This window comes from Nerophis ophidion, linkage group LG03, assembly GCF_033978795.1.
Source record: "Nerophis ophidion isolate RoL-2023_Sa linkage group LG03, RoL_Noph_v1.0, whole genome shotgun sequence".
Taxonomy (NCBI): Eukaryota; Metazoa; Chordata; class Actinopteri; order Syngnathiformes; family Syngnathidae; genus Nerophis; species Nerophis ophidion.
In genome coordinates this window covers 51,144,405-51,171,949 of record NC_084613.1, presented here as the reverse complement: position 1 = coordinate 51,171,949, position 27,545 = coordinate 51,144,405, and the positions used below count along the sequence as shown (strand labels likewise).

The window sequence follows — 27,545 nt, the reverse complement described above, 5'->3', positions numbered from 1 at the left end:
GGGATGTTCCAAATAAGTGTTTGATGAGCATTCCTCAACTTTATCAGTATTTAATACCACCTTTCCCAACTTCTTTGTCACGTGTTGCTGGCATCAAATTCTAAACTAAATGATTATTTGCACACAAAAAAAATGTTTATCAGTTTGAACATCAAATATGTTGTCTTTGTAGCATATTCAACTGAATATGGGTTGAAAATGATTTGCAAATCATTGTATTCCGTTTATATTTACATCTAGCACAATTTCCCAACTCATACGGAAACGGGGCTTGTACATATATATATATATATATATGTATATATATATATATATATATATATGTATATATGTATATATATATATGTATATATATGTATATATATATATATATGTATATGTATATATATATATATATATATATGTATATGTATATATATATATATATGTATATATATATATATATATATATGTATATATATATATATATGTATATATATATATATATATATATATATATATATATATATGTATATGTATATATATATATATATATATTAGGGCTGCGAATCTTTGGGTGTCCCACGATTCGATTAAATATCGATTCTTGGGGTCGCAATTCGATAATATATGAATTTTTTCGATTCAATGCGATTCTCGATTCAAAAACGACATTTTTACAATTCAAAACGATTCTGTATTCATTCAATACATTGGATTTTAGCAGGATCCACCCCAGTCTGCTGACATGCAAGCAGAGTAGAATTTTTTCAAAAGCTTTTATAATTATTAGGGACAATGTTTTATCAACTGATTGCAGTAATGTAAATTTGTTTTAACTATTTAACGAACCAAAAATATGACTTATTTTATCTTTGTGAAAACATTGGACTCAATGTGTTGTCAAGCTTATGAGATGGGATGCAAGTGTTAGCCACAGTGACACTATTGTTCTTTTTTTTATAAATGTCTAATGATAATGTCAATGAGGGATTTTTAATCACTGCTATAATGAAATTATAACTAATATTGATACTGTTGTTGATAATATTTATTTTTGTTTCACTACTTTTGGTTTGTTCTGTGTCGTGTATGTGTCTCCTCTCAATTGTTCCGTTTATTGCAGTTCTGAGTGTTGCTGGGTCAGGTTTGGTTTTGGAATTGGATTGCATTGTTATGGTATTGCTGTGTAGTGGTTTGTTGGATTGATAAAATTTTTTTTTAGAAAAAATCGATAAAAAAAAAAAAGAGAACCGATTCTGAATCGCACAACGTATTCGAATCGATTTTTTCCCACAACCTTAATATATATATATATAAACCCAAAACCAGTGACATTGGCATGTTGTGTAATAGGTATATAGAAACAGAATACAAGGATTTGCAAAGCATTTTCAACTTATATTCAATTGAATAGGCTGCAAAGACGTTCGAATTGGAAAACGTTGTTATTTTTTGCAAATATTAGCTCATTTGGAATTGGATGCCTGCAACAGATTTAAAAAAACTGGCACAAGTGGCATAAACACTGGCAAATTTGTTTGGAACATCCCACAGGTGAACAGGCTAATTCGGAACAGGTGGGTGCCATGATTGATAAAAGCAGCTTCCATGACAAGCTCAGTCATTCATAAACAAGGATAGGATGAGGGTCACGTCTTTGTGAACAAATGTGTGAGCAAATTGTTTAAGAACAAACATTTCTGAACAAGGAATTTAGGGATTTCATCATATACAGTCCATATATCATCAAAAGTTTCAGAGAATCTGAAGGCTGCTTACGTGCAGTGACGGGCTGCTTAAATGCCCGTGACCTTCGATCCCTCAGGCGGTACTGCATCAAAAAGCGACATCAGTGTGTAAACGATATCCCCACATGAGCTCAGGAAGACTTAAGAAAACCACTGTCAGTAACTACAGTTCGTCACTCCATCTGTAAGTGCAAGTTAAAATTCTACTATGCAAAACCAAAGCCATTTATCAACAATACCCTGAAATGCCGCCGGCTTCATTGGGCCCGAGCTCATCTAAGATGGACTGATGCAGAGTGTAAAAGTGTTTTGTGGTCTGACGAATCCACATTTAAAATAGTTTTTGGAAACTGTAGATGTCGTGTCCTCCGGAACAAAGAGGAAAAGAACCATCGGATTGTAATAGGCGCAAAGTTCAAAAGCCAGCATCTGTTCTGTGATGGTATGGGCGCTTATTAGTGCCACGGCATGGTCAACTTACAGATCTGTGAAGGCACCATTAATGCTGAAAGGTACATACAGGTTTTGGAGCAACATATGTTTCCATCAAAGCAATGTTATTGTCAAGCAACGCCCCTGCTTATTTCAGCAAGACAATGCCAAGGCTTCATAGTAAAAGAGTGCGGGTACTAGTCAGGCCTGCCTGTAGTCCAGACCTGTCTCCCATTGAAAATGTACGGCGCAATATGAAGCTTAAAACCAACAATGGAGACCCCCAGAATGTTGAATAATTTAAGCTGTAAATCAAGCAAGAATGGGAAAGAATTCCACCTGAAAAGCTTCAAAAATTGGTCTCCTCAGTTCCAAAACATTTACTGAGTGTTGTTAAAAGAAACGGCCATGTAACACGGACTTGTTTCTTCAGCATTGTCCACACGTCTGACATCACATGGACAAAGATAAGACCTTCTGGAGGAAAGTTATGTGGTCAGATGAAACAAAAATTGAGCTGTTTGGCCACAATACCCAGCAATATGTTTGGAGGAGAAAAAGACAGGCCTTTAATCCCAGGAACACCAGGCTTACCGTCAAGCATGGTGGTGGTAGTATTATGATCTGGGCCTATTTTGCTGCCAATGGAACTGGTGCTTTACAGAGAGTAAATGGGACAAAGAAAACTGCCGATTATCTCCAAATTCTTCAGGACAACCTAAATTCATCAGCCCGAGCAGTTGGGTGTTTCAACAGGACAGTGACCCCAAACACATGTCAAAAGTGGTAAAGGAATGGCTAAAAGCAGGCTAGAATAAAGGTTTTAGAATGGCCATCCCAAAGTCCTGACTTAAACGTGTGGACATTGCTGAAGAAACAAGTCCATGTCAGAAAACTAACAAATTTAGCTGAACTGCACCAACTTTTTCAAGAGGAGTGGTCAAAAATTCTGCCAGAAGCTTTTGGATGGCTACCAAAAGCGCCTTATTGCAGTAAAACTTGCCAAGGGACATGTAACCAAATATTACCATTGCTGTATGTATACTTTTGACCCAGCAGATTTGGGCACAATTTCAGTAGACCCATAATAAATTCATAAAAGAACCAAACATTTTTTTTTTGTGACAAAAAAGTATGTGCTCTAATCACTCTATCACAAAAAAATAAGAGTTGTAGAAATTATTGGAAACTTAAGACAGCCATGACATTTTGTTCTTTACAAGTGCATGTAAACTTTTGATCATGACTTTATATACAGAAAGGAATATGAAATGCGCAACGCTGTTCAATAAATCAAATAGTAAAAAATGAACATTAAAAGAATAGCATTTGCCTTATTTGGCCCTGTAAAATCAAAAATAATCCCACACTTAGGGATTTTTCCTTTTTCTTAGTTCAATTAAGATCGATGATGGAGACCGATGTCAACCGCGACGCGCCACTCTTCCTCCAGTAAAAGCTATCACTTGTAAAATGAGAAAAGTACTTCTTATAAACAGTTTGGCGCTTATACAGCAGCTCTATTGGTAACGCTTTTTTGTCTTAAAGTGACATAGACATTGAAACTCCGAGGAACACCAAATCATTCCTTGTATTTCTTAAGGCATCAATGCTTCAGTACTGTTTGACCCATCACTCCCTTTTAGTTTCTGCTGAGAAACATTCTGGCCTTTGGGGAAAAGTAATAGAGGACCCCTGATGTAGACTGTTCATTATTCTTAAATAGTGATGTGTGCATGCAAGCAATGCACATGTTTGCACAGGGAACTGACTCAGTATGTAGTTGCCATTTAGAGTCTAGTTGTTACTCTGCGTGATACAGAACATCGGAAATAGCACAGCCTGATCACATCCAGCTGATTCAAGGACGTGCAGGAAATCTGGGGGTGTTTGTCAAGTCTATATACATAATTAGATGACCATCTTGGCCTTCTTCATCACTCCCCTCCTTTTCACATCATGCCACAGGCTTTGGGTTGCCTTAGCTTTGTTTTTTATGTGTCGACTCTGTAATTGCCTGCCAATTACTCTGGGAGGTGTCGATTGGGCTGCCTGTCTGCATCTGGGATTGTTTTAATTAATACTTTAATGGCCCCCCGCAGTCAGCATCATGCAAGCACGCTGCTCAACGAAAAGGTCATTACTTTCCCGTAAGATTTGCCCTGTAATATAACTTAAATTACTCTCTTTGCTAAACAAAGCAATTTTTTCACCATGAATTAAGACAAATGTAAAAAGCAATCATTTACCTTTCCAATAAAACACTGCAAAAAGCAAATTGAGTGTTCAAGGTAGGTTAAGGAGAAGCCTACACTACGCCCTGCTGGAGGTATCTTATTGCACCATGAATCTGCACTGGACAACCACACTGTATATGTGAGTGTGAATGGTTGTTTGTGTATGTGTGTGCCCTGTGATTGGCTGGCGACACAGTCCAGGGAGTAAACAAGCTCTTGCCCAAAGTTAGCTGGTATAGGCTCCATCTTACCCATGACCCTAATAAGCGGTATATAAAATGGATAGTGTTTTTCATGTTTTTGTGTAATGCACACAGAACAAAACCCTTTATAATATAAAATTATTTTAAAATTGATTTGTGGTAATGAGTTATATATATTCAGTTTCCACACTTCTGTTATAGCACAATTGCTGTATTGTGCTATTGTTGCCCTTGTGGGTGTAATGCTGTGACAGTACTGTATTGTAAATTACTTAATCCCACTCTTAATTGGTAATAATTCAGTGTATTTGTTTTGCAGCCAAGACCGATCGGGCCTTTAAGGAATTCTTGGACGCAAGGAACTCCACCAAGCAGCACTCATCCACCCTGGAGTCCTACCTGATTAAACCAGTGCAAAGAGTTCTCAAGTACCCCCTGCTGCTTAGGGAGCTGGTTTCTCTCACTGACGCCAACAGCGAAGAACACTTGCACATCACAGGTAGGCTTACACCAAAATATATACACAGAATACAGTACAAGCACACACATGGAGGCAAGCAGTATTTGCACTAGTCATTCAGTATTATGATGTCCCCTGTGGGCTATGTCAAAGACTTAATCCTTGCTAATACTTTCCTTTGTTCATCACCGTGCAGAGGCGCTCAAGGCCATGGAAAAGGTGGCCAGCCACATCAATGAGATGCAAAAAATCTACGAGGATTACGGCGCCGTCTTTGATCAACTTGTCGCCGAGCAGGCCAGCCACGATCGAGAGGTAAGCGTATACTTTACAAGTCAAAAGACCCTGATTTAGCGCACAAATCTTAAACTGCCCCAATAAAAATGACTGTTCCTCTTTTAAAAATGAAATTGGTAGCTCTACTATTTGTGCTGTTTATGCCATATTTTGTTCTTTTGTCTTTGGGGATTGAATACATCTACAAATTGATAGAATAATTACTTGTTAAAGCAATTCAAAGGGAATGGTAAATAATATGACACTTGCGCTTAAATGGGTATCATATAAAAAGCACACATTATGACGTACAAATAAGTATAAATACATTCTAGTGTTCATCCTTCTCAACCACTGCTGCTCCTTATCCAGTTCTCAACTGAACCTTTTACAACCTAGATTTATTATTTCAACAAGATGCGAAATGTCTAAAGTTTAAATCAGTACAATACATTTGTCAGGATGTCTGATTATGGTGACCAAAGATGTGTGTGTGTCCCACAGGTCACTGAAATCTCTATGGGAGAGTTTCTCCTACATTCAACTGCAGTCTGGCTCAACCCACATTCTTCATTGGGCCGTATGAGGAAAGACCCTGAAATGACCGTGTTTGGTAAGTCTTCCACCCTCTGTCATGATATTTATTCTGTTTTAGGGGTTTAACGGTTAACGGTATAATGATACACTGTGGTAAAATTCCAGACGGTTAGTAGTACCTTTTAAATTACTAATTACAGAAAAAAAGTTATTTAGTAATGCATTTTAGGCAAAACACTGCTTACTTCCTGGAAACTTGGAAAAACTTAGAAAAACATGTCGGAACACAACTACACTGACTTTGCTAGAGAAATTTCCCCTCGGAGTTAACAGAGTTGAGGGAGAATTCCCTCGCTTCATTTCTGTGGAGTTTCGGCGTTTGTTTAAGAGACGACTGCAGATTTTAGATGGCGACAGTTGTGGACAACATTGGAGACACTGATTTCTCTCAAACTAAAATTACACAGCGGAGAGGAAAACTATTTGAGGTTTCTTTCATTTTCTCAATGTGCATAAGCTGCTGTGACTACAGAGTTCATGACGTGAGGAAACATGCAGTAGGTGATGTGTCGGGAACGTTGCCACAACTTCTTTATAAAGTCTTGCCGTTTGTCTACTTGGATACTCGCGCGTCCTTTATTTAACTGCTAACTTCATCAGTGTTCCAATAACATCAATATTATATATCAATAATAAAATATTTAATTCCTGAGCGTGGCCATCGCTGCTGCTCACTGCTCCCCTGACCTCCCAGATAATGGAACAAGGGGGATGGGTCAAATGCAGAGGGTATTTTCACCACATCTAGTGTATGTGTGACTGTCAGTGGTACTTTAACTTTATTAGCTCAAATGTTTTGTCATCTCATCGAATTGAACGCAGGCTGTGAAGTTTGTGTATTAGATGTGAGAGGTATCACTCCTGTTTATTTTTGTTGGCCAAACTGTTGCACCGAACCAAGCGTGTTTAATGGACTTTATCTTCTTTAGCCAAACTGCCTTGTGTTTTATATTGGTATCAATAAGTAAACACCAGATTTTTTTTACATTACTTGGGTAATTTTTTCATGTCAAAAATGTATTACTTTAAAAACCATTCATGTGACAAAGCATTTTTTAAATTTTATATTGTGTATATTTAATTCCTATTCCACTTATTTCTGCTCAAACTCTTACTTATTTGTCGATATACAGCATGCACAACTACATCCATCCATTTTCTACCGCTTATTCCCTTTGGGGAATCGGGGGGCTCTGATGCCTATCTCAGCTACAATCGGGCAGAAGGCGGGGTATACCCTGGACAAGTCGCTAACTCATCGCAGGGCCAACACAGATAGACGGACAATATTCACACTCACATTCACACACTAGGGCCAATTTAGTGCTGCCAATCAAGGTTGGAGGAAGCCGGAGTACCCGGAGGGAACCCACGCATTCACGGCGAGGACATGCAAATTCCACACATAAAGAGCCCGAGCCCGGGATTGAACCCTGACTACTCAGGACCTTCGTATTGTGAGGCAGACGCACTAACTCCTCTGCCACCGTGAAGCCCTGCACAAGTACATACATTAGTGAATGTCAATGTACATAACTTAAATAAATACTTCTATGAAAATGTAAAAATAGAGATAAAGGCATCGTGTAATGAGAAAAAGATCACACGTTGATAATAATAATGAACAAAAAGACAAATATTTGTCTTTAAATATAAGGATAACGTTTATCTACAGCCTTTTTATTATACATTACAAATTACCTGATGGTGTCACACCCCATCCCAACTTGTTTTACCTAACATAATCAATAATCGTGATTTCAATATTAATAAAAAATAATTGTAAATATAATTTTGGCCATAAGCGTGCAGCCCTATATGTAAGACTAAATCTCATACATAAACAGTATTTTTATCTATATGGACAAAATTGCAGTTACCGTACATCTTATGGCCATCAGGTGCCACTTTGAAAAATTCTTACATTTGTTTGTATTCGTTTATCTCATATGTCCATAAAGTGCTATGTTGCACATTTATTTAATAATAATAATTATTTTTTTATGCCATATTACTTTGTTTATAATGCTTGTGTTGCTTTTATATGCACATTCAATTACTGCTTGAGGTACATGAAACAGTAGCTATGTGCACAAGGACACATTTAATCAGAACGGGAATAAAATGCATAATGTAAACACACAGATCAAAATTTCATTCTGATCGAGACGGGTGGTTTATGCCAAAAGTCATTTGGATTGTAGCGCATGAAAACACATCTTCCCGAAGTCCGAAATTTGGGTTAGAATTATCCTTACTGCGCATGTCTTTGATGGCAGCTATACTCTGAGGTTGAGCAGGGCCTAAATGTAATAGTCTCGGAATGAAACGATTGTGTTGCTACTGTCTCCCCCCCATTCAACATGTACAGAAGTAACCTTATATACTGTTAATTTTGTTGCTTTAAAACAAGACTAGCAAAAACAAAAGTATGGTATAAAGTGTCATGTGTCGATGTTAACAATATAAGGGACTCAGTTGTTGTCTTAACAAGCTGTATTATTCACAACTTCACAACTAATCCAAGTGCTAACTGTTAGCCTCAAGAACATACACAGAACGTCGTAACATGAAGACGCGCCATAACCTGTTCATAATAACAACATAAATGGCACAGAACAGCTCCATTTAAGAAAGAGAGGTACAACAAAAGTAGCAAACAAAAGGAAAAATTCAATAAATGATAAAAGTTGACTTTTATAACCCTAAATAAGTGTTTCAAAAGGCTGCACAAGCCACCACGACATCCTCGGCTCAGATCCCACATCAGGGCAAGAAAAAACTCAACCCAATGGGATGACAAAGACAAAACTTTGGATGGGACCGCAGATGTGGAACCCCCCATAATAGTGTGAGAGACCAGTCCATAGTGGGGCCAGCAGGAGATTATCTTGAGTGGAGACAGGTCAGCAGCGCAGAGATGTCCCCAACTGATGCACAGATGAGTGGTCCACCCTTGGTCCCGACTTTGGACAGCGAGCGCGTCATCTGTGGTGACCAAATCTGTGCCCCCGCCTCTCCACGAAGGAGAGGGGGGCAGAGCAGAAAAGAAGCGGCAGATCAACTGGTCTAAATGGGGGGGTCTATTTAAAGGCTAGAGTATACAAATGAGTTTTAAGATGGGACTTAAATGCTACTACTGAGTTAGCATCTCTAACTGTTACTGGGAGGGCATTCGAGAGTACTGTAGCCCGAATAGAAAACGCTTTATAGCCCGCAGAATTTTTGGGGCTCTGGGAATCACTAATAAGACGGACTTCTTTGAACACAGATTTCTTGCCGGGGAATAGAATAGAAATAGAATAGATAGAATAGAAAGTACTTTATTGATCCCTGGGTATTGTACCATATTCATCCCTGAATATGGTACAATACAATCAGTTAGATAGGATGGAGCTAGACCGTGTAGTATTTTATATGTAAGTAGTAAAACCTTAAAGTCGCCAGTGCAGGTGAGCTAGTATAGGCGTAATATGATCAAACTTTCTTGTTATTGTCAATATCTAGCAGCTGCATTTTGTACCAACTGTAATCTTTTAATGCTAGACATGGGGGGATAGGTAGACGAGACGTAACAAACGCATGAATAATTATCTCAGCGTCGCTAGTGGGCAAAATGGAACGCATTTTAGCGATATTACGTAAAGGAAAGAAGGCTGTTTTAGTAACACTCTTAATGTGTGACTCAAACAAGAGAGTTGGGTCGAAGATAATACCCAAATTCTTTGCCAAGTCGCCTTGTGTAATTTTTTGGTTTGCAAATGTTAAGGTTGTATTATTAAATAGGTGTCAGTGTCTAGCAAGACCGATAATCAGCATTTCTGTTTTCTTAGCGTTGAGTTGCAAAAAGTTAGCGGACATCCATTGTTTAATTTCATTAAGACACGCCTCCAGCTGACTACAATCCGGTGTGTTGGTCAGCTTTAGGGGCATGTAGAGTTGGGTGTCATCAGCATAACAGTGAAAGCTGACACAATATTTTCATATGATGTCACCTAGTGGCAGCATGTAGATGCTGAAGAGTGCAGGACCAAGAACCGAACCCTGTAAGACTCCGCACGTTACCTTAACATACTCCGAGGTCACATTGTTATCGGAGACACACTGCAACCTGTCAGTAAGATAGGAGTTAAACCAAGACAAAGCTAAGTCTGACATACAGATATGTGTTTTGATACGCTCTAATAAAATATTATGATCAACGGTATCGAAGGCAGCGCTAAGATCAAGAAGCAGCAACATGGATGACGCATCAGAATCCATCGTTAGCAATAGATCATTAGTCATTTTTGCGAGGGCTGTCTCCCGTAGAGTGATTTGCCCTGAAACCGGATTTAAAGGGTTTACGGAGCTTGTTAGACGTTAAGTGTTCATTTAGCTGCTGTGCAACATTTTTTTTGAGGATTTTCTAAATAAACGGAAGGTGGGACACCGGCCGGTAGTTTACCATGAGGTCCGGATCGAGGTTAGGTCTTTTGAGCAGAGCATGAATAACCGCTTTTTTGAATGCTAGGGGAACAGTGCCAGAGGAAAGTGATAAGTTTATAATATTTAGCACTGATGATCCTAATATGACAAACAGTTCCTTGATAAGTTTCCTAGGAAGTTGGTCAAGTAAACATGTGGTTTGTTTGATCCCATTTACCCACCGTAGGAGTTCTTCTAATGTTATTTCATCAAAAAGAGAGAGACTAGAGAGAGACTATCTTGGAGGGCAATATCCATCATATGTACATTCGTGTCCGTGTTAATAAAACACAGGTGTAGCTGGGATGTGTTGTGTTTAATCTCCTTTCTAATGAGTTCAATTTTCTTATTAAAGAAATTTATAGTCATCTGATGAGTGGGTGAAGCTACTGGGAGGAGTCTCTTGTTGGGTTACTGATGCTACTGTACTGAACAAATATTTAGGATAGTTTTTGTTGAGGCGGATGAGATTGGAGTAATAATTAGCTTTAGCTATGGTAAGCATGCGTTTATAAGTTTTTAAACTACCACTCCATGCTTGATGGAAAACCTCAAGTTTCGTTGCACGCCATTTGCATTCCAGATTTCTACATGATATTTTAAGAGGTCTAGTTTGTTCTGTAAACCATGTAGTATGCCTTTTAGGGGCCTTGTTTAGCTTTAGCGGTGCTGTACTATCAATGGTGTTGCGCAGGGAGTCGCTAAAGTTATTAGTGAGGTTATCAATAGAGCCCACGTAATTTGGGAATGGCGCCATCATCGAAGGCAGTAAGCTAGCAAGAGTCATCGTTGTGACAGCATCAATGTTGCAGCTGCTAAAGCAGTTATCATTATTAGCTTGTTGACAATGAGTCAGAACTTTGAATTAGGGCTGAGGGATATATCGATATATCGCAAGTTTGTCCCTGTGCGATATAGAAAATTACTATTTTGTGATATTCGAGTATACGTTCTCACGCAGTTGTTTTTAGTTGCAGGCATTACACTGCATGCGTTTTCCACTCTTTCTTGTCCCTCCTTTTCACAGAGACTTAAAACAAGCGCACCTTCTTACACACGTCAGGTGTGCAACTCCACACGCTCCCTCGGAGCAGACAGGTAGCAACATGGTAACATTAGCTGTGATGCTAATGGTGCGGTGCGGGTGGTATCATGAGAGAGAGAAGGTGCGAATCTGGTAACAAATGAAGGAATAATTACTTCCCAAGAAAAACAGCACTGGGTCCATCGTCTGGCGGTGGTTTGGTTTCAAACGGGAAGATGTCTAACAATAATGCAGCAAAAGCGTTGCTTCAAAAAGTAGCAGCACTGCTAATGAAGCATCATTTGAAAAGTCACCCGCTTGAGAATGAAGAGTGCTTGAAACTCCACTTCAACATCTCCGTTCGGTGCCACACGAACAAAATGCCAAAGCAACTATTTCCAGATCAACACCGTGTGAAAAAATAGTCAACAACAGAAGGAGATAACGTCCGCAGTAACATACCACATAGCAAAGCACATATACTATTTGATTTACTATTATGCAGCTAATTCTTTTTGACATTTATTGAAATATCTTGTGTGGCATCATGCACAAAAGTGCACTTTATTTGTTTTCAACTATTGTAGTGGCGTTCTGTACAAAAAGTGCACTATAATTTAGTGTTGTTTTGATATGTCATCTTAGTGACATCATGCACAACATAGCTTGTTTTAAAATGTCCCTGACAATCTTGCACTTTCTGTTTGGGAAATTACATGAATGTTTGTGCCAATGCTTAACAACTGTTTAATAAATACAGTTTTGGTAAATTGACTTAGTTGTGATATCCCTCTCTGCATGAAAGTTTTAAATAAGCATATATTAATGGAATATGAAAAAGAATGTTTTAATGTAGACACATATAATCATCATACTGCTATGATATGTCAACATCTCCATTCGGTGCCACACGCCCACACTATCAAAATGCCGAGGCAATCATTTCCAGATCAACAGTATGAAAAAAATAGTCAACAACAGAATTTAATAACGTCCGTAGTAACCTACCACATAGCAAAGGACGAACAATATTTGATTTCCTATTATGCAGCTCATTTTTATTTGACAGTTACTAAAATATCTTGTGTGACATCATGCACAAAAGTGCACATTATTTTAAACTATTGTAATGGCGTTCTTTACAAAAAGTGCCCTTTAATTAAGTGTTGTGTTGATATGTCATCTTAGTGACATCATGCACAAAAGTACACTAATGGCTTGTTTTAAAATTACTCTGACAATCTTGCACTTTCTGTTTTGGAAATGACATGAATGATTGTGCCACTGCTTAATAACTGTTTAATAAATACTTAACTGTTAAATGAATGCAGTTGTGATTTCTTTCTCTGCATGAAAAGTTTAAAATGAGCATATATTAATTCAGTATGAACAATAATGTTTTAATGTAGACACATAGAATCATCATACTGGTGTGATTATATGCATCGTGTTAATTCAAGGCTAAGGCAAAATATCGAGATATATATCGTGTATTGCAACATAGCCTAAAAATATTGTCATATTTTTAGTATACGGGAGTATCATAACTTTGGAGGTGGTGACACCCCTGACTAGCACTAGATCCATCGTATTACCGTTGCGATGCGTGGGTTCATTTATTATTTGTGTAATAAGACCACAGCTATCAATTATAGTCTGGAGCGCCACGCACGCATGGATTGATGGGGTATTCATATGGATATTAAAGTCCCCCATTAGAATTGTATTGTCGGCGTGCGTCACTCAATCAGCAAGGAACTCTGAAAATTCACAGATAAAGTTTGAATAGGGCCCAGGGGGGCAGTAGATACCAGCCAGGTAGAGAGGCAGCGGTGCGACAGACCTCATATTAAGTACCTCAAATTATTTATATTTATTAATTAGGTTAAGGTTAAGGTTTTCATTGTATTAGTGCGACTCCCCCCCCGCTTGAGAATGAAGAGTGCCCCCCCCCCCCCCCCCCCCCCCCGTCCCCTTTTAAGGGGATGGGCAATATGCGCATTCGTATAGTTAGGAGGAGATGCCTCGTTCAGCGCAAAAAATGAGCCAGGTTTCGCTGAGACCAATGACATTAAGATTGTTGTCTCTAATGACCTCAATAACTAATAACATTTTGCGAGACAAAGATTTTATGTTTAAAAAGCCCATATTATAAGTAGTGGGCTGTTTTGAGGAATTGTTGTCAAAGTTATCCGTAATAGTAATATTAATAATGTTGCCTTTATTTTGCGTAGTGCGCTTTAAATAATTTCGACCATATCTAGGAATTGATATCACAGGAATCGTCAGAATCTTCTTGGTGCTGCGATACACTGAACGCGTCATAATTTGCCACCTCAGTAGAATGCATGTCCACCTCTGGCACAGTCACTGCAGAAAAAAACATTATTTGAGTTGTGTATTATTCTAGGAGAAATGCAGGGATTTTCCAGCCTGGCGTTTGCTAGTTCTAGCTTAACTGACTCCTCACCTGGACTAACAGACACTCTAATTGCCTGTGATCAGGCTTGCTCTAGTGTAGTTAGTCAAGTGTGACTCAAACAATAATCTATGTTCCTAGCCAGGATGATGGCGCCTTACTGGTTAGGGTGAAGGCCGTCGGCCCTCATCAACAAGCCCGGTAATTTTGGTCACAATAACCCTAATAAGAATTGTTGATACCGTGACATCCCAATTCTGCTTAAAATTAGACTCACCAGCCACTTCATAATACACCAGGACAAATAAATTAGAACCGCTCACACAATTTTTTTAACATTTGCTTAGGGCTGTCAAATGATTACAATTTGTATTTAGGTTACAAAATGATGAATCAGCATTTTGCAACTACAGTCGTTCATCGCTACATTGTGCTTCGAATGTTGCGGCTAAACCACATAGCATATTTTTTAGAAAGTATTATAAAGCATATTCTACAATTTTTTGGTCCTAAATTAAGCATTTTCAAGCATAAATGGCTAAATAAAAAATATCAGTACTACTGTAGTCTTGGCAACTAGAGAAGACCAAACCAATCGGAGCGTGCTTTCCTTATCGTAATGTAATGGTTTTATTTCATGTCTGGAAGGCTCTCATAACAAATTTAGAAAGTTATAAACGGTTTTTAATGCTCAAGCCATTAAAAGATTTGCTTTAAAATTATTTTGTGTCTAATATTGTGACACTCATTGTTCTACATGAGGTAACACAAATACTGTATGTAGGCCATCTAAAGTAATACAGTGGAACTACTGCTACTTGAATACATTCCTTGTTGATGAGTGCCATGGCTGCTTTCATTCTACACATGCATACTCTCCTCACAGGCCAACTCTCATATTAATGAAGCGCTAAATAACCTCATTAATTATTCTGTTTCAAGTGCAGTTTAGTCTTAATAATTTGTAAGCGTCCGGGTTTTGTGGTCGAATCACAGTGTGAAATAGTTGTCAGTGAAACTTCAAAAAACGTGGCTGTAGCTTTTTGGACTTCCGAGTTTACATTTAAAATGCTTCTGAGGGTTGTACCCCTCCAGTTCTCTTCCCCCATGAGGCATTTGACGCCGCAATAAAGATGCTGAGATGTGTTTTCTCTCCTGCCAGTGTTCAAGAAAGCAGTGATATTGGTCTACCGGGAAAACAACAAGCTGAAAAAGAAAATGGTGAGAGTCTGCGCTCATTTGATTTCACATGTTAGCAATGCTATCTTGGCAGAAAATGTAATTTTTTTCCTTACTCATATTTTTTTTTTAACGTGGTGATCAGACCAACCCTCGTTCTTCACTTTCTCATGGCGATCCTGACCCATTCAAGTTTCGTTGGCTCATCCCACTCTCAGCGCTTCAGGTCAGGCTGGGAAATCCAACAGGTAAGAAGCTGGCCTGATGCCACAGTGCCCTGACTAAAGCACTCACAAAGATAATCCACTAAATCTGTTTGTTCTTTTCTCATCTCCTCCCTGAACACACCCCTAAGCTCATTCTCTTTGCCCTCTCTCTCTCTCACACACACACACATACATATGCACACACCGCACACACACACACACACACACACACGCACACACACACACACACACACACACTCAATCTCTCTCTAAAATGATGAACCATATTTGGACCGCAAGATTAAAATTGATGTTTTCTCCCAGGTCCAGGCTCAGAAGGCAGCTGTATCTGGGAGCTGATTCACTGCAGGTCTGAAGTGGAAGGAAGACCACAGATGGTCTTCCAGTTGTGTAGCAGGTCAGACATTTTACATTATTAATACTACAGTATGTACCAAGGGGGTCAAACTCCTTTTCATTGAGGGCCACATCAGTCGCTAGTAAAAGGGAATATATGTCAATATTATTGTATAATGAGACATTGGGCGACGTGACTCGGTTGGTAGAACGGTCGTGCCAGCAATATGAAGGTTCCAGGTTCGATCCCCGCTTCCGCCATTCTAGTCACTCCCGTTGTGTCCTTGGGCAAAATACTTTACGCACCTGTTCCCAGTGCCCCCCACACTGGTTTAAAAATGTAACTTAGATAATGGCTTTCACAATGAAACTACAACTTAGTCACTACAGAAAGGCACTATATAAATATAATTTGCACACTCACACAAATAATCACCACATCAGAAATCAGAATCTGAAATGCTTTATTAATCCCCGGGGGGACATTTGAAATTTTCAGCACAATACCATTCAAGATCAGACAAACATTACAAGGAGACAGAACAGGATTGCTGACGGGTCTGCGATATCCCGGCACCCCTTACAAAAAAGGTGAGATACAGGTAAACAATGGGGGGGTGAGAAGAAAAAAAAAAATCGGTGGAGAGGGGGTTCAGACTAAAAGACAAGGGAAACAACAACTCATAGCCTTAGCAAACATCCCTCTTACATGTGTGAAACATCAAAGAACACAAAGGATATTAAATACATTAAAAGAGCACAGCTGATGCAACAAGCCACTTCTACATACAGCTATGAATAAAAAGTAAAATAAACATACACTGTGGTGGCCTCTGCGGTGTTCCACGCCATCGTCTGCTGGGGTGGAGGGAGTATGGCCAGAGACAGGAGCAGACCCAACAAAGCAACCAAGAAAGCTGACTCCACTCCCGGGCGCCCACCAACTCTCGGCCAGTGTCCAGTCCGCATGAATGAGCGAGGATGCGTCTAAGGAGATTGAGTTGTCCAATACCTGCTCATTCAGCCAAGACACTGTAAAGCCTGTCTGTCCCGACACTCAGTGCTAGCTCCGCAGCCCTGTCTCCTTATCTGCATCTCTTCCAGTCTCTCCAAACGGACTCTGGTGTGGCAGAGACCCAGCAGCTGGTCTCCATGGCCAAAAGGCTCCTGGGAGGCAGATCCAGAAGTCCACAAAAAAGCACAGCAGAAGTCACGAAAGTGCCACCCCTTGTCACACAGTCCTAAATTGTCCCGAACCAAAAGGCAAAACAATATTGTAGACGTCGTTCCCTACCCGTTCCCGGATATCACGTCAGGAGTCAGTGTGCCGTTTAACAAGGTCTTTAATCACCATGTCATGTAGAGTATTTTTCAGTACAATCTTTGCAGATGTCTGTCCCCAGTTTCTTTCGCGCCCTTCTCCGCTGGCCGCCCACTGTTAAAGACAACAACTGATTAGATTAACGCGTACCACCTGCGAAATCTAATCACCTGCCAGCTGCGTCTCGCCGTCCCGCACATGCCCCGCCCCTCGTCAACGGTGCTCCGCCCTCAACACCATTGACTAAGGCTGTGACCTTTTGCACCTGCAGTGCGCTGATCACAACCTCCTCCCACAAATATATATATATATATATATATATATATAATATATCTTAATTAGATTATCCAGAGAATAGTGCTCGATACCGTGGTAGAGCGCGATGTAAGTGTGTGTGGGAAAAATCACAAGACTACGTCATCTCTACAGAACTGTTTCATGAGGGGTACCCTCAATCGTCAGGAGATTGAGGGAATATATATATATATATATGTTGTTATTATATAGTATGCATGCCTATGCATTTGATTATTATATATTCATTTGCTTGTTCATTTGCTTTGAAATCATAAGTCAAAGTGGCAAGTAGATATTTATTTTTTCAATAACAATAAATACCGTACATCATACAACAATCAAATTTAGAAGATAAGCAGTTGCATACGGTACCTTCTCACTGTCAAAATTAGAGATGTAATGATATCAAAATCTCATGGTACGATATTAACACGGTAGGATATTTTTGTGGTATATTTAGAAAGCATAAAAGACTTAAGATGTCATAGTGTGTAAAATTGAGTGGCAGGAATGTTTAGGGTAAATACACTGACTGTAATTAAACATAAATATAGTGCTCAAATGTTCAAATCATATTGATTACTACAAACAAGTATTTTTAAGTGCAAGTAATTGTGCAGGAACATCCACTGTGTGTTTTTGAGAAGCAGTGTCCTCTGCAGTGGACATTTTTTCTATCTGTTTGGAAAATGCAGTTTCTCTGAAACAATACCTCACATTTTTACGTTCAATAATGTAAATACCTCATAAATTGACATTAGCTTTTCCAGGTGATGGTTTGATAACAATTAGCTTTGGTGTGCAGCAGTTGCTTTCTCTCAGCACAATATCGTTACATACATAGTCAAAATTGAAAGAAATACATTTCGCAAGAAAGTTTATGTGCTTTACTGACACACATCATTTCCAGACTTTTGCAGGCCACACATAATGATATAGCAGGCCAGATTTGGCCCCTGGGCCTTGAGTTTGACACCTGTGGTATATAAAATGTAGGTAATAGGATTTGGGAAGATGGTGATAATGATATCACAAGTTGCGAAGGCTAGCCAGCTTCATACAGAACTACGTAGGGCTAATTAGTACCTATTACAAACACATTACTAATCCGTTCCAAAAGGTCCGATAAAGACCAGATTGTAAAAACCCGAAGCAATTTTTCCTATAAGAAATAATTTATCGTCAGTTCAAGACTCTCCAAACATTTGATATAGAATAATAATAGTTTTACATACATAAAACAATGTAAAATACATAGAAATGACGAATAAAATTGATAAATGAACTAACATCACTTTTATCTTTATTGAGTACTCAAAGACTGCAATGAGCAGAATAGGATGTGTGCGTGCAAACCCCACTTCCGTACTTTGCTACAGTTCAATAGTGCTTCTTTATCAAAGTACTGTTACTTGCAACTTTTTTTGGCCACGTTGTGTATTATTTTGCAGTTGTACTTAAAAAAATGTGTAGGATCAATTAATTGGACACTCAAATCAATCCTTATATTACCATATATTATATTATATTGCCATTTGTTAAATTGTCAGATATTTTTACGTCTAAATTACTGGGTGTTGTGAGAGGATAAATATCAACGAGTATGTACTGTATATACTTTGAGGCTTTATCACTCAGCTTGTAGACATTTAGTATTGCCTTCTATAAGTGTGATATGACAATAAAAAGAGACTTTGCAGAGTTGTGGTAAAGTTGCAATTTGTAACGACTTTGCTTAACCAAAATAATTTATTTGCTCTGTGATGACAATGAAGCATGTGATCAAAATGGAGAGTCTCTTAATACTATGAGAAATTGATGTCAGGCTGAATGAACATGGCTCATTTCTCTGGGGAAACACTGGAACTCTCTGAGCAATCCTCTTCATCTGCATTTAGCTGCTGAAAGCATCAGGCAATCACGCCATGTGCTCACCTCATCTTCTCTGTCCTCCTCAGTGCGCCCGAGAGCAAGGTCAACGCCATCAAGGTGATCCGATCCATCCTTAGGGAGAACACCAGGAGGAACACCAGAGGCGAGGGTACCTTGGAGCGCGGCTGCAAAGAGCGTCTGGCCGCCATGCACAGCAACGCACCCTGCACCGCCAAGCAGGGTGAGTCTTCAGAACGCTCCTTAAACTTCCTTTACAATCCAGTCTGGTTTCGAAACTTTTTCTTTTCACTTTGAAAAAAGAAACATCTGCCAGTTTTAAGGAAAGATATGTCTAAAATGTGCAGTTTCACTTAAGTTTTCATTTTGTTGACAAAAAAAATATAATTTTTTTCCTGACTGAAATACAACCATAAGAAATCAAAACAAATACATGTTGACTAAAAGAATGACAACATTGACAATTTAATCAAAATAAAAATACAAGACGAAAATGTTGACAGAGATGAAATCCAATCATATTTAATTTCATCTTTAAGTAGGTGGGTCAAGTTAAAAAAACAGTAGAGTGGAAAAACAAGTTGCCTCTATATAGAAGCTACTATCATATGTATCTGATTTATGACACCAAAAGACTTCCACAAATTGAGAATAAATAGGTTCAATCAAAATAGTATCAATCTCAGAGAGATTCCCGAGCCATTTTAAGAGATAATGAGGAAGCCAGTCACGTGATCGCTTGACATAGCAGAAGTAACCACAGGTCTCTTCCCATCAACAACAATGCTAATCAAGCAGACTTTGTGAGCACCAACAACAATTACTTTGGGAAAAATTATGATCCAGGACCTTACATTTTTGAGCCCAAACATAAAGAGGACAAGCAAAAGTTTTAGAAGCCAACTGCTACCCAGATGCAGCTTTATTGTGACACTAGCATCCGCAGCATTGCTAGGTGCAAACTATACAAACTAGCCATATTAAACCATAAAACACTTGCTGTACAATTTCCACTCTTGCTCTGGTGCCGACCAATAGGACGCTCACATAATTCCGTTTAGGTGAAGATTCAATCACAATTCTCACAAAGGGTTAAAAAAAAAGTTGCTGCAACAATTGTCTTTTTCGCCATCCCTGGGACTTAAGATTCAACCAGCCTGTCGGACCATGGACACATTTGTCTACTACCAGGTGAAATATGCGTGAATTCTAATCTCAAATTTACTTTTAGCAAGTTTGAGACGGAGCAGAAGAAGCCCCCCACTGGCTTAGTGTGTCAACAACAGCAGCAGGGTATACTAGCATTAATTAACTCATTAATTTTTCACTAAAGTAGTCTGTCTGCGTTGGCGCTTATAATAACAACATCCCTCATATTTGGTCAATTTTCAGGTCACGCCATGAAAACGGAATACTGTTGGTGGTTTCTGGATATTTTTAAAGAGTGTGTGATGAGCGTATCATAGGACCCTCGACCTGTTGACTCAATTCTTTGCTATTTATTTACGATTTCGAATGCATAAAAAAAGCCAAACATATTTGTTCTTAACTTACAAAAGGATTGTGAATGATAAACAGCACATCTCTTTCCAATTGTTGTGTATGACTGATCTAATAACATGGTCAGAGTGCAGAAGTGTTACTCTAGTGACGTATAATCTACGGAAATTACCAAAGGTGTTTGGAGGGGAGTATTCAAAATGGCTGACTGAATTTGAAGCAATTTTAGACAGTATTTTCCACATACTTTGCGGATTGTAAATACAATTGGATATGGTTTAATGGATACGATGAAACACAATTAATCATATAAATTCAACTTGTTTTTCCACTCTATTGGTACTTTAAGAATCCATCCAATCACAGTTGCATGTTGGATAGGGCGGGGTGTAAATCATGAAGGGGATCCAATCAGAACAATTGTCTTTGTTTGGCAAAGTGTTTTGATTTTTCACTGGGAAAAGAAGACTGACTGTATTGTTACACACCTCAGTACAATATGTCTTCAACACCTAGAAGAAGACATATGGACACATTTTACCTTTGCCACGGTTGACAACAACATACATTGTAAACCCTTCGGCTCAATTTTTTCCGGTAAATATTTCGGAATTACTCTACTACTACTTTTGTTGTACATTATGAACGAGATTACCCGCCGGCGCCAATATTAATAAGCAAGATACCGGTACAGTGCATTTTAATCGATGTCCTCTGCACACTGTTCAGCTATTAATTACACAACATGACAACCCAAAAGACCAAATGTGTATTTTTTCAAGCTAATACACAAAGAAAGACAGGTATGTGAGATATACTGTATGTAGGCTCTACATATATAACACTGGTTACTGTATTCAAACGGGACAGTGGTCAATACAACAATTGTGTACTCTCAGTGTAGTTATCCAGGATATACAACTACTGGATTTTTTAGACTATAAGGCGCATTTGCAATCCTTATAATTTTTTTCAAAAATTGACTGTGCACTTTTTAACCCCATGCACTGAATGTACGTCATAATTCTGGTTCTGCTTACCGACCTCAGAGCAATTGTATTTGGTACATTGTGTAATGATACATGTGGACTGCAGATTGACGCCTTTTCAATAAGTGACGCTTGCAAGTACAGCTCAGCAAGCAAGCTTAAAACTTTGATGTTTCATTGACAATATAGAACATTACAAACGGCGCACAAGGTTTTAGTACGACTTTGGTAAGCTTGAAAGCTGCACCACTTGATGGATTCTCGGATCATTATGGTTACCGTAGTCAGGCGTGCTGTGCTTTAAGATACAGGTATTATCAGGATGTGTATAAGGACCCCAAAATGACACCTTTTAGGAGACATATTATGCAAAACCAACTTTTCTTACCAATTGGTTCCTGCTGATGTGTATTTGGGATCTGCAAAAGTCCCAAAAATGTGTGCGCATCCGCCTTTTTCAATAAGCTCCTTTTCCTTTATCTTCTTGTTGTGGGCCATTCGTCCTCTGCAGTTTACATTTGTAATATAAAGTACCATACAGTTCTAACTCATATCTGTCAGTGGAAGCGCTAAAAAATTCTGGTACAACAAAGCATCTTGAAGAGACAGTAAGAAAGGGCTTTGAAGATGGTCTGTAAAACATAATTTATGCAACATTTTGACCAACGATCCATCATTACGTTATGTGGCCCACAAGGAAGTATTTTAAATGTATAAAAATATATCTTAATATTACAGCTTTATTCCGGTACGCCTTTTGTATGAAAATAGACCTGAATGGGACCCGCTCATCGGCAGGCGCACCGAAAACTATGGTAGTTTGTTTCTTTATATGACCATTTCAGCCATTAATTATTTAACATGTTTTTAAAAAATCTTACTTTCAGTTAGAATATCAGACATATAGTAAGGTGAGTGTGAAATGTACTTGCTGATGGATTCATGGAGTGCAGGTCTTGTTTTTGAGATTTTCTGCAATAATTTTCAAAAAAGTGGTTTCAAGACAACTTCAAAGATGCTTTATCTTTCATACATTATATTCTAGTCAACGAAATTTACTGTAATTTTAGTCAAGTAAAATGTTGAGGAATGTAGTTGACTATAAATGAAATCAATTTAGATGACTAAAGTATGACTAAAACTAGAACACATTTTTGTTAAGACTGTGACGATGAAGGAAAGCAGAACATATTTTTGGTTGCTAGAACATATTGTTAGTTGCTATGAAAAAAGTAGAACGCATTGTTAGTTGCTATAAGAAAAGTAGAAGATATTGTTGGTTGCTTTAAGAAATATAAAATGCAGTGTTGGTTGTTGTGAAAGAAAGTAGAATGTTTTGTTGGTTGCTGTCAGAAAAATGGAACATATTGTTGGTTGCTATAAGAAAAGTAAAATGTATTTTTCGTTGACATAAGAAAAGTAGAACGTAGTGTTGGTTGCTATGAAAAAAAATATAATGTACTGTTGGTTGCTATAAGAAACGTAGAACGTATTATTGGTTGCTATAAGAAAAGAGAAACAAATTGTTTGAAGCTATGAAAGAAAGTAACACATATTGTTGGTTGCTATAAGAAAAGTAAAATGCAGTATTGGTTGCTGTGAAGGAAAGTATAATGTTTTGTTGGCTGCTGTGGAGGAAAGTAGAATGTTTTGTTGGTTGCTGTGAAGGAAAGTAGAATGTTTTGTTTGTTGCTATGAAGAAGAGTAGAATGTATTGATGGTTGCTATGAAGGAAAATAAAACATTGTTGGTTGCTGTAAGAAAAGTAGAACGTTTTGTAGGTTGCTATAAGAAAATTATAATATATGCTTGGTTGCTATGAAGAAAGTAAAACATTGTTGGTTGCTTTAAGAAAAGCAGAAATTTATTGTTGGTTGCTATGAAAAAAAGCAAAACATATTGGTTGCTGTAAGAAAAGAAGAACATATTGTAAGTTACTATAAGAAAAGAAGGATGTATTAGTGGTTGCTATAAGAAAAGTAGTATGAGTTATTGGTTGGCATAAAAAAAAAAAGTATAATGTTTTACTTGTTGCTATGAAGGAAATTAGAATGTATTGTTGGTTGCTAGGGCTTCACGGTGGGAGAGTGATTAGTGCGTCTGCCTCACAATACGAAGGTCCTGCAGTCCTGGATTCAATCCCAGGCTCGGGATCTTTCTGTGTGGAGTTTGCATGTTCTCCCTGTGAATGCGTGGGTTCCCTCCGGGTACTCCAGCTTCCTCCCACTTCCAAAGACATGCACCTGGGGATAGGTTGATTGGCAACACTAAATGGGTCCAAGTGTGTGAATGTGAGTGTGAATGTTGTCTGTCTATCTGTGTTGGCCCTGCGATGAGGTGGCGACTTGTCCAGGGTGTACGCCGCCTTCCGCCCGATTGTAGCTGAGATAGGCGTCAGCGCCCCCCGCGACCCCAAAAGGGAATAAGCGGTAGAAAATGGATGGAAGAAAAGAAAAACTTATCATAGGTTGCTATAAGAATGTATTGTTGGTTGCTATTAAAGAAAGTAAAATGTATTGTTGGTTGTTATGAAAGAAAGTAAATAAATGGGTTAAATGGGTTGTACTTGTATAGCGCTTTTCTACCTTCAAGGTACTCAAAGCGCTTTGACACTACTTCCACATTTACCCATTCACCCACACATTCACACACTGATGGAGGGAGCTGCCATGCAAGGCGCCAACCAGCACCCATCAGGAGCAAGGGTGAAGTGTCTTGCTCAGGACACAACGGACGTGACAAGGTTGGTACTAGGTGGGATTTGAACCAGGGACCCTCGGGTTGCGCACGGCCACTCTCCCACTGCGCCACGCCGTAAAACATATTGGCTGCTGTAAGAAAAATAGAACGTATTGTTGGGTATTAGAAGAAAAGAAGAATGTATTATTGGTTGCTATAAGAAAAATAGAACATATTGTTGGTTGCTATGAAAGAAATTAAAACATTTGTTTCTATAAGAAAAGTACAACATATTAAAAGTTGCTCTAAGAAAAGAAGAATGTATTGTTGGTTGCTAAAAGTAAAGTGGAACGTATTGTTGGTTGCTATAAGAAAAGTTGAACGTTTTGTTGGTTGCTATAAGAAAAGTAGTGCGTATTATGGATTGCTGTAAGGAAAGTACAATGTTTTGTTGTTTGTTCTCCTTCCGGTGATGAGGTGTGTCCATCAGTAATCAGGCGTGTCATTTCTGTGCACTTTTCAAGATCTTATCGTGACTGTTAGGCCATAAAGCTGCTGGGAGTCATGTGTTGCAAGTGTTTTACCAGATAAGAGCTTCATGTTTCACTTTCATTTCCAGGCTCCTCTAAGGCTTCCTGGTTGAGTCGTCAGCCCCCAGGTGCCCCCCCCACCCATACTAAGCGGGTGCCAGACTACGATGAAGGCAGCATTAGCAGCAGCACTTTGTCCAGCACCGGTCCACGCAGTCTTCCTGCCCAGGAGAGCTGGTCTGCATCGCCAACAGGAAGTGATGGCCAGCCTGCCCGCGGCTCTGTGAAGGAGTCGGACATTCTCAGCGACGAAGACGACGACGGCTTCAGCGGCATGGCGGGAACCAGGAGAGACGGTTCTCTCGACGCTCAGTTCTTCCAGCTGAGGATCACCGAGAACGCGGCGGCCCCCCGCGCCCACGCAGAGGGGGACACTCCTGAGCTGCACAGACTGAGTGCAGCAGAGAGGAGGAGCAGCAGCCAGGTGTGTGGCAAGGACTTCAAAGCAGGATGTTGGACGAGACGCCATGACGCCGCCTCACCACCCCAGCCCTCGGACCTCAATGTGCTCCTAGAGAGAGACTACAGTGTCCAAAGTCTGACCTCAGTGGTCAATGAGGACTTCTTCTATGAGACAGTCGTGGACCACACCACCTCCTGAACATCCGCTTGCTTCACACCATCATACATCATTCCATCTTCACTCACTTCTTTTCTACCCACTTTTTCTCAAGATATGTCCTTCCAGCTGAGGCAGGAGGGGGCGGGGCCTCAGTGACTACAACACACCATTTGTTCTTTGGCAGAAGTGCACCGTGCTGCTCACACAAGCTAACACTTAGCAACACAACGCTAGGCCACGCTCCCCTGATAAGGATGAGGCGGCCACAGCAGGTGTGTGAGAGCATCAGGCGTGTCCCAAAAATAGGCCAAACTATCTTTTTTCCTGGAAGTGTCAGGTTGGAAGGAAATTGGTTTCATTTTCTGTTATCCTGTCATCTTTAAAAATAGCTGACAAGACATTTAAAAAGCTGGCAGAATGGCAGGAAATGATCAAAGTTGATTTATTAAAAAAAAAACACTTACTCACACACTGTGAGCGAAGACCTGCTGCAGTCAAAAAAAAATTTTTTCTGCACTAAAGTACACTGTTTGCATACTTTAATAACTACTTTTATTGTTATTAATGCTTTTATTTATTACTTTGGCGTATAAAATGTTAACCAAACAACACTTTGACTTTGGGGCCTTGCATTATTTAGTTGATGGAAAAAAAAAAAATCAGGTTGATGAAGTTAAGATTTTTGGTAATTGTTTGGGACAAGGCTGCTTTTCTTCAAGATACTGAACTGCAATACTTGTATTGTTTGTGTTTCTAGTGTTCAAATTTCTTTTTTCTATCTTGTGTAATATTTCTACTTAAACTTGATACTGTTCCGCTTCCAAAAAAGGCAGGATTTTTTTTGTAAACAACTCTTTGAGTTGAGGTACTATTATTAAAAAAGCAAACCACTAAAACAAGTGCTCTGCCTTCAATGCTAGCATACCAATGACTGTGAATGATGGAATTGTTTTCTAAATAAAACATTTGATCTGTGAAAAGTATTTTACTCTTTAATTGTGTACATCTTGACAGCCAACAACACATCAACACACTTTCTACCACACTGATGATGAAGCACAAAGCATAATTTGGACTTAAAATCCTGGCTGTCATATTTGTAGAAAAAATCCTGGCTGTCATATTTGTAGATAAACTAGTTCAAACACATTGTTCTGACAAACCACAAAAAGCATTGTTAAAAATGACAAACATTAATGAACTTATAGGTGTCAATTATCATTGATACAGTTCACAACGATGTAAAAGTAATATACAATAATGCTAATAACTCTTTCAAATGTTCAAAACATGCCAACAAATTTAAAATAAAGTGGCCAGAATATGAATTGAAAACTAATATATTTGAAGTGTGATTATAAACATTTTCCTTTACTTCAAAGATTATTTTTCTTTCTTTTCTTAGTTTATTTCAAACATGACATACATACATACATTCTACATCAGATAATTTCATAATTTCGCAATACACAATACATCTTGTCCGAAAAGATTACTTGATTTAATATCATTAAAAGATACATGCCATAATACATAATAAAACATCATTATTATATTATTCGTGAATCACTATCTTTAAAAACTAGTGACGCCTCAAGAGTCCTTGAATGTGCAATTTATATATATATATATATATGTATGTGTATATATCTATATACATATATATATATATACATACATATATATATATATATAAACACAGGGGCTATTTCACTGCTACACGCCTAGTTAGTTGATTTATTATCATTGAATAATACGAACCATAATACATAATACAACTGTATATATATATATATATATATATATATATATATATATATATATATATATATATATAACTTTATCCTATGCTGGCACTAATAGATTTATTATATTTGTATCTTTCTGCTAAAATGTTGGAGCAGTGTGTGGATGCTCAAAGGCCAGCATTAATGGCCTAATGACTTTTGTGTTCGTTCCCAAACAAATCAGGTCTATTAAACATCACTTTTCAGTGACCAATGAGAATAGATTTGAACGAGAACGAGCCATTCAAATCCAGTGTCACCAGACTGGCAACCAGACTAGAAAATTAGACCGAATTAGAGACTGAAGAATCAGCTGCATTTAGACTCACTATTTCCAGCATTT

General features: G+C 38.6%; 1 protein-coding gene across 6 annotated transcripts in view; it reads left to right on the top strand.

Moving 5' to 3' along the window:
• tiam2a (TIAM Rac1 associated GEF 2a) overlaps positions 1-26,395 on the top strand; it is a 262,182-nt gene extending 235,787 nt beyond the window's left edge. For all 6 annotated transcript variants that reach the window (XM_061895546.1, XM_061895541.1, XM_061895542.1 and 3 more), the window contains 8 exons: positions 4,922-5,101; positions 5,259-5,377; positions 5,843-5,951; positions 15,008-15,066; positions 15,170-15,272; positions 15,555-15,648; positions 19,164-19,318; positions 24,883-26,395. In XM_061895546.1, coding sequence (XP_061751530.1) covers positions 4,922-5,101; positions 5,259-5,377; positions 5,843-5,951; positions 15,008-15,066; positions 15,170-15,272; positions 15,555-15,648; positions 19,164-19,318; positions 24,883-25,454 — 1,391 coding nt within the window. In that variant the 3' untranslated portion in view covers positions 25,455-26,395. The remainder of the gene's footprint in view (positions 1-4,921; positions 5,102-5,258; positions 5,378-5,842; positions 5,952-15,007; positions 15,067-15,169; positions 15,273-15,554; positions 15,649-19,163; positions 19,319-24,882) is intronic.
• The last annotated feature ends 1,150 nt before the right edge of the window (positions 26,396-27,545 follow it).